This window comes from Mustelus asterias, chromosome 5 (assembly GCF_964213995.1).
Source record: "Mustelus asterias chromosome 5, sMusAst1.hap1.1, whole genome shotgun sequence".
Classification (NCBI taxonomy): domain Eukaryota; kingdom Metazoa; phylum Chordata; class Chondrichthyes; order Carcharhiniformes; family Triakidae; genus Mustelus; species Mustelus asterias.
Genome location: NC_135805.1, coordinates 147283853 through 147301167, shown reverse-complemented (window position 1 = coordinate 147301167; position 17315 = coordinate 147283853). Strand labels below are relative to the sequence as shown.

Genomic DNA, 17315 nt, shown 5'->3' with positions numbered 1-17315 from the left:
GTGCTGAAAGATCCCCAAATTGTCCTATGCCGCAACTTTCTGCAGCCTTTTTCCACTTGAATATGACACGGCCTCCCTTTCTGTTCCTTCCAAAGTGCAGGACTTCACATATTCCTACATTATATTAATTCCACCAAGTTTTGCCCACGCACTTTACCTGGCTATATTCTTCTGCATAATCTTTGTGCCATCCCCACCACTTGCATCCCCACCTATTTCTGGTATCCTTCCATATGTGCCTGCTTACTCTACGCTCGGCTTTTAAATTATTGCTGCATCACACAACAGTCAGCACGGCGAGGAAACACAGTTTACAAAGTTTTCAAGCATGCAATAATATTACTCAAAGGCACATTTAATAATACAAGTCAGGTTTTCCACTATATTATCGATCTCCTTACCTGACAGGACAAGTCTTTGTGGATTACATGCCTCTGATTCTAACGTTCTTCCAGCAATCTTTAATTCATATCGACATGTATAATATTGTGTCCTGTTCTGTAAGCGAGGTACAGTCAGTTGAATGGTAGCAAAACTTTGTCCGTCTGTTACTTGAGAAAGATTAGGCTGCTTTTGAGAATTTACATAGAAATGGAATTTCACGGAAGTGTGCGATTTGGGCACTGTGCAGTTGACAGTAACGTTCTGGTCATTGTCAGTGGCAGGACCTTGAGCTTCCAACAAACAGATTGGCTTTAACGGATGGGCTAGAAAGTGCAAAACGAAACATTAAGTCTGACTATTAGACAACAATATGTATGAACATGATCTGGTAGCAGATCTATAAAATCCATCTTATCATTTTGATATTTTCTATTTCAGTTACTCACGTACTTTTTTGCTTGATTTATTTCTCTATGAAACTACATACAATTAAATAAATCGTTATTGTTGAGCTCGTTTGAGATAAAAGCTATTAAGAGGCTCTGGCAGGCTGGGGTTGTTTTTTTTGGAATAAAAAACGCTGTGGGGGTGGGGAGTGCTTGTGATTCGTGGGGGCAGGAGAAGTGAGGGTGGGGACGAATGGTGGGATGGACGTCGGGGACGTGACTAAGGTGTACAAAAGTAGCTGGGATAGATAGGAATAAAAGGTTCTGTTGGTAGCGTCGTCAATGACCAGCAGCATATATTTAAGTAAAGGGAAAGAAGATTTACAGAAGATTTGATGCAAGTTGTTTTTACCCAGTGTGTGGTGGTGATGTGAAACTCCCTGCCAATTCCCAAGTATGGGAGAGGCGGCAAATTTCACAACATTTTAGATACGTTCAGATGCGCACTTGAAACGCCGGAGTATGCAAGGCTACTGACCAATTGTTGACAATGGGATCAGAACAGATTCTAGTTTGATGCAGCCATGAATGGCCGAAGGGCCTCTTTCCGTGTTGTAAAATTCTATAATGCACGTCCTTAAAATATCTCTGGTCCTGATCCAATCAGACTCTTTGGGCTCAAAATCGTTTTTCGTCAGACATTCTTACAGCATAATCTACCAATTTGCTAATGTCGATACAAACATGATTTCTACATAACATGAAATGATATTCTTTGTTTCAGAAAGAAAACATTCGTTCTTTTTCTGTTGCTCGAATTGTTGCTGTCCATATATATTTTGTGTTTTTGTTAACCTTCCAAATTTTCAAATATATTTCAAACTCAAGAGATTAACGGAAGACGGATCTAAGGAAAAATGCTGGTCCAACTAATAGACTTAAAGTTTGACAATTCCCTGGACCAGGTGGAGTGTATCCGAGCACCTTCGATGAAGTGGTTGTAGATTTATTAGAGACGTTGGTAATTGTCAGTGCGAAATTGCTGGGATCCATTCTTAAGATGGTTACCACAAAATAATTCAATATTATACTCCGCCTCACATATTGCTCTGTGGTGAAATAGGTATGCAAAGTAGTACATTTCCCACTAACGCCTTCCGGGAGAGTGTCGGCAGGAGGGACGGAAAGTTTGAAGGATCATTTGAAGATCCGTTGACTTCGGAAGGGATTTCCCTTTCTCAGATTGGGTAGGAGAATGTGGGGCATGGAAGGCAATTTTTCCTTTGCATTATATTTTGTATTTGATATATAGCACATTTTTTATTGGTATATTATAAACACAAGACAACGATGCTCATAAAATATATTTGAGAGAAACTATTTACTGCATTAAAGAGTTCACCCAAGTAAATAATGGATGAACGATACAGGAGAACATAGTTGCAAAGAAGAAGGAACTCAATGCACTCAGACGTAATGAATACTAATATCCAATGAGATGTAAATACAAGGTAATTAACTCGAATTAATTGTGTAAATAATAGCAATAACTATTCAATTAGTTCAAATGAATAAGCAAATCTATTCTACTTTGGAAGGCAAGTATAATTTGCTCAGAAAAACATATTTTGGGTTTGAAATCAGTGTTCTTTAAATAAAATACAAAGGAAAATCCACCTACTTATTACATTCAAGATCATAGGGTCACTGTTCTTGGAGTGAAGCAGTCGACCTGAGACCTCTGTGGTATACATGCAGCAGTAATGTTCTACACCAGGGTTCACTGTTGCTGTGATGTTAAAAATAGCTGAATCTGTCCCCGTCACGGTCGTAAGTGCTGCCACTGTAAATGAGTTGTTCAACTTGTACAGAAAAAACATCTTCTCAGAAAATATCTTGTCCGATTCTTGAGGTGGAGCTTTGCAAGTCAATGACAACATTTCTCCCCTTAAAATTGTGGTAAAATTCTGATTAATTGAAAGCTTTGGTGTTATTGGATGATCTGAAATGGAATACAATTAACAATGGTCACCCGTACATAGGTTTACAATAATCTCCTATTGTTAGCCAATCCGAATGAATTGAGTTGCCAACGAGAAAAAATGCACTTTGCTTATTATTTAGTTGGGAACAAAAGTATTTATGATCTCACTTTCGTATTTTATTATTCCATGGATTCACTAAGAAACCAAATGGTTTTCAAACCTGTAGAAAATGCAACTTTAAAGATGCAGCACAATGGAGGGGTAGGATATCGATTTTGCATCTGAGAAAGGTAAATCATAATATCTGTACATCGCTGGAAAAAGTGATATTGCCGTTCAAATATGCAAATCACTCAAAGCTAGTGGGCTGGTCCAAAAAAAAACATTCTCGAGGCTACTGTAATGTTACTGTAGCTGAGCTGCACAGAGAAAGAAGTTCTCTCCAGTTGCACCAAGCCTTACCAGCCTCAAGTAAAATTGTGATTGTGAGCAAAATGAATCATAATACACTCTTGGGCAATTTCATCAATTACATGCGGACAACAATGAGAGAATGGATGCATATATATATATATATATATATATATATATATATACATGTTTACATACATATGAGAACATTATGTGATTCTGTAATGATTTTTTCTCTGTGTTCCTAAATGATGTAGCTAAAGCTATTCATTTGTAATGACGCTCAGGTCAAGTGATTTTAGAGGTTAGCAAGTAAAGTTTAAATATATTCATTAGTAAATAGAGAGGGTCTTAGTTGTTTGAATGCTTAAATTGCAATGGGGCCGAAAATGATTTTGCAGCTTTTAAAGACATTTGAAGTAAGCCGGGGTGGTGAGCGGGGAGGTGGGGCGTTGTTAAATTTAATTTGTACTCCAAATTGGGGGTATAAGGTTCGATTCTTAAAGAGAATTTCCATGAGCAATCGGTCTACATTGTGAATGATATTTCATAGCAAAACATGATTATGAAGTTGCAGAACGAAGTTCAACTCACCAATTACAGGAAGGCGCATGGCTGTACTGTTTTCGGAGACTATGAGACGTCCTTGTATGGCCGTTTGATCAGCACACCAGTAATCTTCCGTTTTCCTGGCCACCAGTCGGAAACTGACCACATTGGATCCACTGTTATTGTTCTGCTGACAGACGGAATGACCGTCACTGCCTTGGTACAAATGAACCTGGCTGCTTGCAGATTGAACTCCAGTCTCACAGATAATGCTGATTGTTTCGCCTTTCAAAAAAATGCTTTCAGACTCATTCAATCGAATGGACGGCTTCGGTGGTCGATCTGATTTGGAGAAAAAAAAAACCAAACAAATAAAACCACGTTTATCTTTAATTGCAAACGAGCATTTGGAATTGGTAGAAAGGGGACGAGGAGTTAACAGTTTCTTCTTAATTTGAAAATCTTTCAATTACCAATTACAGTGACTGAGATTGTGTCACTCTGCGCAGAATATTTCCATTTGCCCGACACCCTTATCCAACAGGTACAGGTGTAATCAACGGAAAACATTGGCTGTCTTGGGAAGGTGGCGAAAGTGCTGTTCACGTCCGCCTGGTGACTGCCAGTTTCCTCTCCATTAATGTGAAGAAAGAACCTGTAAACTGAGGCTTGAAAATCGGCACTGCAATTAATGGTCACTAATTCCCTTCTCACAAATATTTTTTCCCAGGGATTGAGAGAGATTGTCGGCTTCCGGGGCTGGTCTGTCAGAGAGGAAAACAATGAAAATGTTACCTGCAATACTGGGGAGGAATTCATATTGAAACAGAGGAACTCCAATTGTAAGAAAATCCATGCACTTGTAACATTGAATAAATATAAACACTGCCTCTTACCGATCACATCGATACTGATCAAGTCACTGTGCTCCGATTTTAGCAACTGATCCAACACTCGCGTTTCGCAAACACATGTAAAATTTGCAGAGACTGTTGAAACAATTACAAAGTTGGCAAAACGATAATTGGCGTCGCTTTGAACGGAAGCCCGGTGCATTATTTCAGCGTTTCTGTGCAGGTACATCTGGTGGCAGGAATATGCAGAACTTACAGCACAGGTAAACTTAGCGAACTCTCCTTTAATTAAAATGGCGAATTGGTTGTTCATCACGATTAACGGTGATTTCGGGCGATCTGTGAAATGTGCATAGAAAATAATCGTTGAGCATCGTAGGATCCCTACCGCGTGAAAGAGGCCATTAGGCCCATCGAGTCTGCACCGATTCTCTCTGACAGGGTATTTTGCCGAGGTCATCTGCCCCGCTCTATTCCTGTAACAACACAATCCACCGAACCGGCAAATCTTTGTCACTCCGGGACACTACAGCATGGCTGCTCCATCTAATCTGCATACCTTTGGTTAATAAGGGGCAGTTTAGCACGGCCAGGCTACCGAACCTACGCATCTTGGGACACGAAGGGACAATTTAGCATGGCTAATTTACCTATCTGCACACCGCTAGTTAACAACGGGCAATTTACCATTACCAATCCAGCAAATCTCCGCATCTTTGGACAATAACAGGCAATTTAACGTATCCAATCCTCCTAACCTGCACATCTTTGGACGTCGGAGGAAACTGGAGCACCCGGAGGAAACCCACGCAGACACGGGGAGAACATGCAAACTTCACACACACAGCCACGGAAGGTCACTTGAGTGGCATTTGCCATTTGATTTCAGAGTGAAAACTATGTATTTGTAAATGTAAGGGAGGGAAGAATTGTATTACAATTAATCTTTTTATGTTAAGTGTATTTTGCTTCTCAGTATAAACGTGTTGCCAGTCCTTTGAATCAGTTCCTCCACATTTTCTAAAGTAAAACTCACGGTTTTCTGAGCCAGTGTTCCTTATCTGGGACCTCCCCATTCAATATTTATACCAACTATGTTGATAACATGTGTTACATCTATGTTTGATTCAACTGCTAATCATTTGATTATGATGTTCACACTGGCAAAATTGAAAATGGGCAGTGAGTCATTAAAAAACAGGCTTTGGCAGTACCAAATATTTTGGAATTTATCTGCTCAAGTACCATAAGCATTGGCTTGAAATCAACTCATAATTTCATTCTCAGCAAATATTGACGAGTCTGCTAAGATTTCAGGTTAATTAGTTGGCATTCATTTTTCGATTTCGTAAATTTTTCACGTACCTATTGCTGTAACAATCATAGGGTCACTCTGCAAGGAGGTTTTCCTTCTTATAGAATCCAAATGTGAGTAGTCACAGATGTAACTTGCAGTATGAGTTACATCAATTCTGACGCGGAAAGAGCATTGATCGCCAGTAGTCCGACCGCTACCCAGATATTGATTTTGATCAAATCTGTGCACGGAAACCCATGCTGATGAACACCCAGAATGAAGGGTACAGATGATTGTGACCTGTTCGCCCTTAATGAATCCTGCCAACGATGGAGTCATTGTGATTACTGGCTTCAGTTGACCTTCATAAATATGTCAAAAGGGACATAATTAAGCCAACGTTAAATCAACATCGCATTTCATTGTTGTGACTTACAAACACATAAAGTGGATGCTGTAGCACCAAAGACTTGTGCACTATAATGGTTCCTGAGATGAGCACAATGTGTCGCACCTTTTCAATAGATAGGAAAATCACCTTGTGTTTTGTTTTTCAACTAAGTTTATTCGTTTTTTAAAAAAATATGTTTTCTCCGTTTTCCACTATCTCCAAACCCCTAGACCGAGGGCTCGACTCCTCTCTCAAGACTGGATCTTGAACTTCCTAACCCACAGACCACAATCAGTCAGGATAGGCAACAACACCTCCTTCACGATCATCATCAACACCGGTGCCCCACAAAGCTGTGTCCTCAGCCCCCTACTATAATCCTTATACATCTATGACTGTGTAGCCAAATTCCCTTCCAACTTGATTTTCAAGTTCTCTGATGACATGATGAATGGGATCTCAAACAGCGACGAGACAAAGTACAGGAATGAGATAGAGAATCTGGTGAACTGGTACGACGACAATAATGTCTCCCTCAACATCAACACAAATTAAGGAGATTGTCGTCGACTTCAGGAAGCATAGTGGAGAACATGCCCCTGTCCACATTAACGGGGACGAAGTAGAAATGGTCGAAAACTTAAAGTTTGTAAGTGTCCAGATCAGCAAAAGCCTGTCCTCGTCCCCCCATGCCGACACTATAGTTAAGAAAGTCCACGAATGCCTCTACTTTCTCAGAAGACGAAGGAAATTTGGCATGTCAGCCACTACTCTCACCAACCTTTACAGATGCACCACTGAAACCATTCTTTCTGGTTGTATCACAGCTTGGCATGGCTCCAGCTCTACCCAAGACTGCAAGAAACTACAAAATGTCGTAAATGTAGCCCAAACTATCATGCAAACCAGCCTCCCATCCATTGACTCTGTCTATATTTCCCGTTGCCTCAGCAAAGCAGCCAGCATAATGAAGGACCCCACGCACCCCGGACATACTCTCTTCCATCAACTTCCGTCAGGAAAATAAAACCAAAATTCTGAGGTCACGTAACAATCGACTCAAGAACAGCTTCTTCCCTTCGCCAATCAGACTTTTGAATGGACCAACCTCGCATAAATTGATCTTTCTTGACACACTAGCAATGACTGTAACGTTAAATTCTGCAGTCTTTCATTTCCTTCTCCATGAAAGGTATGCTTTGTATAGCGCAAGAAACAATACTTTTCACTCTATCCTCATACATGTGACAATAATAAATCAAATCAAATCAAAATAGAGTCAGCAATTGAATGTCCCGTTGCAATGTACATGTAAAGGAACTGAAACACCATTGAATTTGATAGAGAACATTATGCAAGTGACATGGAATTTTGTGGAGTTTATGTGTGGTGCTACCAAGAAGCATGCAGGGTTAAGTGGCAAATGATTTCTCTATGAGGCTATCGTATGTGAGAAAGTTTGAGAAAGGACATTTGAGAGGCGATTTGTCAGTTCAAATGCAAGTTCAGCATTGAAAAGTTGAAAATACGTCACGATATTTTTTTTTAACAGAGGGAAAAAGCTTAGTACGAAATAACAAATGCACGAAAGCGATGTTTGGAATCACTCAGTTCTCTGTCAGTAACACAAGAAAATGTTCGCTATTATTAATGATAATCTCCACTGTTAGGAGTATTATACCAATTAGATGGTGAAAGCATCGAGTTAAATAATATCAATGAAGCAACAGCAGTAAGCCAGATATGACTACAGTTTGAAGATAGTACTTTATGGAAACTTAATTATGCTATCGATCTGTAATAATTAAACATGGTTTCCAATCAACATTTTGGGTTTGTCAACCGGAGGTTTGTAAAAAGACATTGACCTGATGATGAACACATTTACCAACCTTTGGAAAGACCAAGGCAAGTCCCAATCAGAAGCACTAAAATAAATCGAAACAAACAATAGCTAAATTCATGTGAATCATAACAACACAACAATAGCAATAATTCACATGCAATTGTTATAAATTCATTCATGTGATGAAGGAATTAATAGTACATCCTAAATTTGTCGCTAAATGCAAAACATTTCAGATTCAAACACATTAATGTGGGACTGGAGTCACCGGATAAGAATTTCATTCCTTAAATTACGTTAGAGAACCATATTTCTTTTTGCAAAAATCGAATATAACCATTTAGACTTGTAATGTAGATGTATAAAAAAAGCTGATTTCTCATTTCATCATCTGCCATGAATAGGATTAGGACCAGGGTCTCTGGATATGAGGTAATACTTCTGGATTTCTAAACCCGTGGCAGTACCACTACGCCACTGCCTCCTCAATAACTATAAATGCATATTTCATACGTTATAAATTTCGTGTTACTGGATCTATTCCAAAACAGCGAAATGATCTCAGAAATTAAGAAAATGGGTTTATGTTCATGGAGGTAAATTACAGCAATCGTCCGGGAAATGGTAAAAAGGTAAGACGTATCTGCTCGATGTCATAATCTCTAATTGAAGCAATCACTGGAAGACAAATTTTAAGGACTTACACAAGAAGACTTCATATTTATTCAAATCCATCTTTACGGGAAATCTCTGATGGGAAAAATAGTAAGAAGGGATATAATATAAATGCATTATTTTTCAATAATCACATAGAATAGTCCTGGGGACGCATATAGAGTAACGTGTGAAGCAAATTCCATTAAAAGCATCCCCGACCCGTGGCTTCAGACTGAGGAAAGCATATGAACGCAATGGCATAATTCTCAAACTGGAAAACTAACTGGTTAGGCAACAGCTGAATTATTGGTTCTGGTTCTTTACATCAGATTTAGAGAGAATTCCAAAGTATTGCAAAGGCCGACGTGGAGATCTCCAGAACTGATACCGGAAATCAATATTTTTAGTTATATGTGAATGCTTATTGAATCTGCTTTTGTTCTTGCAAAGTTGGAAGGAGTGATCTAATGGATAGGAAGATTACACTGGAACTATATAAAACGTTGGTTAGACCACGGCTAGTGTATTGCATGTGGTTCTGGAATCGGGAAAAAATGCCTCCTAAGTGGTGATGGGTGTCTGGAACTCACTTTCCGCAAGAGTGGTGGAGGCAGAGGCCCTGATAATATTTAAAAAGCGTCTAGATGTGCATTTGCGATACCACACATAAAGACTATGGGCCAAAAGCTGGAAAGTTGGGTTAGAATCATTTAATGGTTTGCCTCTGATCGGCTCAGATGTGAAGGGCTGAAGGGTCCTTTTCTGTGCTGTAGACTTCTATGACTCTATAAATCTATGATATCGGCATTGTAGATGGAATAGATAGGAAGAAACAATTTGCAGTAAAATGGTAAGTAATAACCAGAGGACAGTGGTACAACAATTTTCTGGCAAAAAAAGAGAAGCAACAACATGAAACTTAAAACATATATGTTTATACCACATTGCGTGCAAGACTGGTGGAAGAAAATTATCTTAGCTTTGAAAAACAGGAATGTAAATAAGAATTTTTTTTTTTGGGCAGCCAAGGTGAAGGTGGTAGTGGACGAAGGGAATATCTTATTAAAGGATGACACAGGGAGGAGGACCTCCGTCAATTCGGTTAGATTTTGTGTATGCACAGAATGTCGCCACCATTATCATTAGAATTTGAATATCAATTGATGTTGCTTCGCCTGAAAATACAATGGCTGATGAATTCAGAGGGGAACTAGCTTCCAATGCGGAAATTAATCTGGCCAGATATCGTCGAGAACTCCATTGTTCTTCTCTTAAAGCAGAGATGTATGTGCTCACTTGCAAATCAGCACAAGAAGGTAAATAGCACATTAAAACATTGCTCAACATTCATTAAGGAGACAATCTGTCCTGACTGACAGTGACAGACACTGGCAGAAAAAAATACACCTTATTAATAGAATTGTTCTCGCATCAGGTCAGTTCATTCGACAGTGATTTATAGTTTGGTAGGAAGAATAATAGAGCTGAATATTATTAAAAGGAGGGGTCATCCTGTATAACTCACAAAGCACTAGTATGTATATTCAGCGGGTAATCAGGAAGCTGGTGGAATTTTGTTCTTTATTTCAAAGAAAATATCGATAGGAATTCGGGAAGTCTTGCTAAAACTATACACACATATAGAAACTAGAAATAGCAGTCGGCCATTCGGCCCTTCTAGCCTGCTCCGCCATTCATCTTGCTCATGGCTGATCATCGAATTCAATATACTGATCCACCTTCCCTTCCATATCCCTTGATCCATTTAGCCACAAGTGCTATATCGAATTTCTTCTTGAAATCAGACAATGTTTTAGTCTCAACTACATCCTCTGGTAGTGAATTCCACAAATTCACCACCCTCTGGGTGGAGACATTTCTCCCCACCTCAGTTCGAAAATGTTTGCCCCTTATCCTCAAAACATGATCACTAGTTCTGGACTCCTCCACCATTGGGGACATTCTTTTGGAATCTACCCTGTCTAACCCTGTTAGAATTTTACACATTTCAATGAGATCCGCTCTCACACTTCGAAACGTCAGTGAATATAACCCAACCGACTTAGTCTTTCCTCATATTATAGAGCTACCATCCCAGGAATCAGCCTGGTAAACCTTCACTCCACTCTCTCTCTAACAAGGACATCCTTCCTCAGATAAGGACACCAAAACTGTGCACAATGCTCCAGGTGTGGTCTCACCAACGTCCTATACAATTACAACAATATATCCCTATCCCGAAACTTAGTTCCTCTCGCTAAGGCACGCTTACTTTCAGTGACTGATGCGCGAGGACTCCAAGGTCACGTTGAGCATCCACCTCTCTCAATTTACACCCATTCAAGTAATAATTTGTCTTTCTATTATTTCGACCAAAATGGAAAACCGCACATTTATCCACACTATAATGAATCTGCCTTGCAGATGCCCACACATTCAGCCTGTCCAAATCACACTGCAATATCTCTGCATCCTCCTCACAGTTCACCCTCCCACTCAACTTTGCATCATCTGCAAATTTGGATGTAATACACTGAGTTCCTTCTTCCAAATCATTAACATATAATGTGGACAGGGGTCCGAGCACAGATCTCGGTGGAACCCCACGAGTCAAAGACTGCCAATGTGAAAAAATACCCATTTACGCCAATTATTTACTTCCGATATGCTAACAATTTTCTATCCATCTCAAGACATGTGCTTTAATTTTACATAGTGGTCTGTTATGTGAGAACTTGTTGAAAGCCTTCTGAAAATCTAAGTAAACAACATCCACTTGTTTTTCCTCTGTCAACTATACTGGTTACACCCTCAAAAAATCCAAAAGATTCGTCAAGCATGATTTACCTTTTGTAAATTTATGCTGACTTTTTTATGATTGTACCACTGCCTTCCAAATGCTGAGTTGTGAAATTCTTGATAATAGACTCTCCGAACTTCCCCAGTACCAACGTTCGGCTCACTGGTCCACAGTTTCCCGTTTTCTCTCTAACTCCTTTTTTGAATTGCGGGCTTACATTAGCTACTCTCCAATCTGTAGGAACTATTCCAGAGTCCAAAGAATCTTGAAAAATAATCACCAATGGATCTACAACTCTTGGGTTACGTCCTTAAGTTATTTGGGATGAAGATTATCAGGAGCTAGAGATTTATCCACCTCCAATTCCATCAGTTTCCCCAAAACAGTTTCTCTACTAAAACTGATCTGTTTCAGCTCCTCACTAAAACATGCTTCTCCCAGCACTTCTGGCACATTATTCGTGTCTTCCGTTGTGGGAACTGAAGCAAAGTACAAATTTAATTCCTCAGACATGCCTTTATTCGCTGTTATGAATTCTCCAGTTTCCGACTGCAAGGGGTCTATATTCATTTTTGTCAACGTTTGTTCTCTTTACATATCTATAGAAACATTTAGTCATTTTTTATGTTCCCCGCCAACTTACTTTCATATTCTATTTTTCCCTTCTTCATCAACCGCTCGGTCCTCCTTTGCTGAATTTTAAATTGCCCTCAGTCCTGAGGCCAATACATTAGTTAAATCACACGTAGCATACTATGAACAGTTTTTGTCCGCTTATCTCAGGAACGTTATCGGCATTGGAGGCAGTCCAGTGAAAGTTCATTGGGTTGATTCCGAGTATGGACTATTTCTCTTATGAAGCGACATTGAGTAGTTCGTGCTCGGACTCACTGAAATTTGAATGAATGAGAGGCGACCTTGTTGAGACATTTGGATTCTCAGGAAACCTGGCAGGATAGAAGATGAGAGTTCATTTCATCTTGTGGGAGAGTCTCGGGCCGAAGAGCATGATCTTATTGTAAGGGTTCGCCCTTTCGAGATTAGGAAGAGTTTCGTCTTTCAGTGGATTGTGAATTTATTGAGTTCTTTACCGCAGAGAGGTGTACAGGTCGGGTCGTTAAATATTATTTGATGTAACATTTATCGCATTAGCAATGCATTAAAATATCACAAATTATGAAATCAATATGCATAAAATGTTTGACATTTCTGACTGATAACAATTGAAAAAAAAAGAACTAGTTTTACAATGGCAACAAAGCAATCAAATGTTTCTTTTTTCATACAATTCACAAGTGCTTGACTGATTTCGGATCGTAAGAAAAGCGCACTTTAAACATCTGAACATGCTACTCACTCGGTATTTTCTGACTCCCACTCCTGCTTGCAAGGGACTGCTTGCTGCTTTGCTAAGCAGCACATTTGCACAAAAATCGAAACATGCTCTCGAAGCCCAAGTAGACAGGAAATCAGCATGACTTTGAGGGTAACTGAAATAGTCACCTACGTGACAACTGCAACACACGTCAACAGATCTACAGAATGGACCATCAGGTATTGCAAAGTCAGAGGACCTTAAAGCGCTCTACTTGGTGTGTCAGTTAATTGTCTATATAGCACTTTCATATCATTCCACTCCTTAGGATAGTTTGGGTTCTGTGTGTGTATGTGAGATTGCACATATGTATATTTTGTGTATGAGTGTGTGTATCTGAGTATATGTAGGTATGTGCATGTGTGTGTCTGAGTGTATCCATGTGCATTGAGTGTAATCGTGCATGTATGTGTGACTATGTGAGTGTGCATGTATGTGTGTGTGTATCTGAGGGTGTGTTTATATGTTTATGAATGTGTCTGTATGTGCGTGTTTATGTGAGTTTGAATATACGTGTGCGTACATGAGTGTATATCTGAGTCTAAGTGAATGTGTATGTATGTGTGTATGTGAATGTATGTGTGTATGTATGCCTTTGAACGTATGTGTGCATGTTTCATGGACGTGTGTGTGAGTTCCTGTATATGTATGTGCGTGTGTCTGAATGTGTGTGCATGTATGTTTATGTGTGTATATGTGATTGAGTGTGTATATGTATGTGAGCGTGAGTTTATGTGTGTGTGTGCGTGCATGTGTGTGTGTGTCTGTGTGTGTGTGTGTGTGTGTGTGTGTGTGTGTGTGTGTGTGTGTGTGTGTGTGTGTGTGTGTGTGCGCGTGCGCACGCGCGTGTGCGACCGGACAGATGGTCTAGAAAGCAGGGCAGAGAGCAAGGGGAGTCCAGCTGAACTACATTTATTTCAATCCAAGGGGCAAGGCAGATGAACTCAGGGATGAATTGGTACATGGGACTGCAATACTATAGCTATTACTGAAACATGGCGAAGGGCTGGGCAGGACTGGCAGCAAAACGTTCCAGGGTACAGATGCTATAGGGAAGATAGAGCAGGAGGTAAAAGAGGAATGGGAGTTGCGTTTTTGATTAGGGAGAACATCACTTCAATACTGCGAGGGGAAGTTTCTGTGGGTTCGCCCATTGAGTCTAGATAGGTAGAACTGAAAAATAAGAAAAGAGAGATCACTTTGTTAGGATTGTATTACAAGCCCCCAAGTAGGCAGCGGGAAATGGAGGAGTAAATATGTAAGGCGATTACAGACAGCTGCGAGAAAAAGAAGGTGGTAATAGCAGGGGACATTAAATATCCCAAAATTTCCCGGGTACAGCCATGGCATTGAGGGTTTGGATGGAGAGACATTTGTTGAGAGTATTCAGGGGGAATATCCCATTTAGTATGTGGATGACCCAACTAAAAATGGGGCAAAATCTGACCTCCTCTTGGGAAATAAGGAAAAGACAGGTGACAGAAGTGTAAGTGAGAGACAGCTTTGGGACCAGTGAGCATAACTCCATTCGTTTTAGGATAGCCATGGAGAACGTTAGGTTTGACCCAAAAGTTAAAATTCAAAATTTGGTTAATTTTGATGGTATTAGACATGCACTTTCAAAAGTTGATAGGGGGAGTTTGCTAGCAGGCAAATTAACGACTGTTAAGTGTGTTAACTAGGGTTTGGGGTTAGCACATTCCGTTTTGAGTGAAGGGAAAGGCTGGCCGAAGCTGGGAAACCTGGATGACTCGGACATTAAGGTTCTGGTCAAGACGAAGGAGGCATATGGCATATATAGGCAGCTGGGATCAGTTGGAACCCTTGAAGAGTATAGAGGTTGTCAGAGGAGAGTTAACAGAGAAATCTGGGGGGGGGGGGGGGGGCAAAAAAGGCACATGAGATTCCTTTGGCAGATAATGCAATGGAGAATCCAAAGTGCTTCCACAAATACACAAATGGCAAAAAGAGTAACTAGGGAGAGATTAGGGCCTCTTGGGTTTCAACAAGGTGATCTATGTGTGGATCGACAAGAGATGGGTGAGATTCCAATTGAATACTTCTCCTCGGTATTTACTGTTGAGAAAGACGTGGCTGTGCACGAACTTGGGCAATAAATAGTGAAGTCTTGAGGAGTGTACATATTACAGAGAAGAAGATGCTGGAAGTCTTAAAGCGCATTAAGGTAGATAGACCCCCGGGACCTGATGAAACGTATCCCAGGATGTTCTGGGAGGGGGCTAGGGAGGAAATTGGGGGTACCCGAGAAGAAATATTTGAATCATATATAGCCACAGGTGAGGTGCATAAAATTGGAGGGGAACAACTGTTGTGCCTTTTTAAAGAATGGATGCATAGAAAATCTTGAGCACTACAGACCAGTGATCCTGACATCTATAGTGTTAAGTTGTCAGATGGTACTCTGAGAGGCAGGATCTATAGGCATTCAAAGATGCGAGGATTGACTAGGAACAGTCAGCATGGCTTTGTGAGTGTACATCATGCCTCACGAATTTTATTGAGTCTTTTGAAGGGGTAACCAAGAAGGTAGATGAGGGCAGTGAAGTCGACGTTGTCGACATGGACTTTAGCCATGCCTTTGACAAAGTACTGCATGGTGGGTTGTTGCATGAGGCTAAATCTCACGGGATTCACGGTGAGGTAGCCATTTGGATACAAAATTAGCTTGACAACAGATGGTGGTTGTCGAGGGTTGCTTTTCAAACTAGAGGCCGGTGAGCAGCGGGATTGATGCTGGTCCACTGCCATTTGTTATTTATATTATTGATTTGGACGAGAATTTAGGAGGCATGGTTAGTAAGTTTGCAGATGACATGAAGATTGGTGAAATGATGGACAATGAGGAAGGTTTTTTTTTTAGGATTGCAACCGGATCTTGATCAACTGGGCCACTGGGCCGATGAATGGCAGATGGGGTTTAATTTTAATAAAGGCGATGTGATATATTTTGGTATGTTGAATTGGGGCAGGACCTATTCAATTAATGGTAGGGCGTTGGGGAGAATTATAGAAAAAAGGGATCAAGGAGTACTGGTTCATAACTCCTTGAAAGTGGACTCGCAGGTGGACGGGATGGTGAAGATGATATTTGGAATGCTTGTTTCAATTGTTCAGGACATTGGATACAGGAGCTGGGATGTCTTGTTGAAGTTGTACAAGACATTGATAAGGCCACACATAGATTAGTGTTCTTGTGCGAAAAATCCACTAGTTGTCAGACTTCGAGATTCAGAAATTACGATTTATTAAACGGAGCTCCGGGAGTTAAGGCACATGTTCGTAGAACACCTTTTCTCACTCGTATGTTGGGAGCGGTTCATTTTTATACCCTTTACACAATGGGTAAACCGGTGATTCGAACATTGTCACGTCCTTTAAGTGAGTACAAGTCGGTATCGACATTTAACATTTTATGAATGGGTACATTTCCTTAATGTTTAAGTGAGTACAAGCAGATATAGACATTTAACATAATATGAATGGGTACATTTCCTCATGTCTGTATGTGTCAATGGTCAGTTTCGTCTCATTCAGGTACTAATTGGTTTCCTCGCATTCATATTTTCCCGTGTTTCCCTAACGTTATTCTAAACTCTTTGTTTCGGGTTTTCCTTATCTTAATAGATGTTTTGACCCTTGGCTTGGCTTCCTGACGTGTTTGTTTGCTATGAGTCACTGTCTGTGATTTGGAAATGGCTTGTCTGTTAGGTTTTAATTTAAAGTGATTTCTGAACAGCAGGAGCCTGTGTCTGCTCTTTTGGCTTCTTTCCCAGTTAACCCTTTATGTGTCAGGCAGCCATTTTAAAGTGTGCTTTCTTGTATTGCCATTTTAAAGTGTGCTCCCTTGTATTTTTCCCCTTACAGTCCCTCTTTTTGGTCGGATTATAGCTTGAACAATCCCCAGACCAACAATCGTACATTCACATATCCAGGTCTTCGTTATTCTCTCCTTCTTTGCTTCTTTTGATGTCTTTATTGCTTCCAGTATCTTCATTTCTTCTGACGTCTTCGGGGATCTTCATTAGGGGCGCTTCTTCGATGTACACACTGGCTCCTGGCACAATTCTTGTCAACATTATCTTAAAACAGACTTTAAGGTATCCCACAGTCAGACAACAGACAATTATAATGACAATGAGTATGACCAATCCATGTAACAGGTACGATTCCCAGGATTCTCCCACCAGCCATGCCAGCCAACTACCTCCTCTCTTGGGTCCCTGTCTAAAGTTATCAAGTTGCGTCCTGATGTCATTGATGACCTGTGTAATATTGTAAACTCATCTGTGACATGGGTTATGCATTTGTTGCCTATAATTGCACATACTCCCCCTTGTTGTGCTAACTGGTAGTCCACTG

General features: G+C 40.3%; 1 protein-coding gene across 1 annotated transcript in view; it reads right to left on the bottom strand.

Annotated features, from left to right (window-relative positions):
• LOC144494055 (Fc receptor-like protein 5) overlaps positions 1-17315 on the bottom strand; it is a 116112-nt gene that overhangs the window by 14779 nt on the left and 84018 nt on the right. Inside the window, exons 5-7 of the mRNA XM_078213633.1 lie at positions 4612-4908; positions 3761-4057; positions 402-707 (exon numbers count right to left, since the gene is read on the bottom strand). Of these exons, the coding sequence (XP_078069759.1) occupies positions 402-707; positions 3761-4057; positions 4612-4908 (900 nt within the window). The remainder of the gene's footprint in view (positions 1-401; positions 708-3760; positions 4058-4611; positions 4909-17315) is intronic.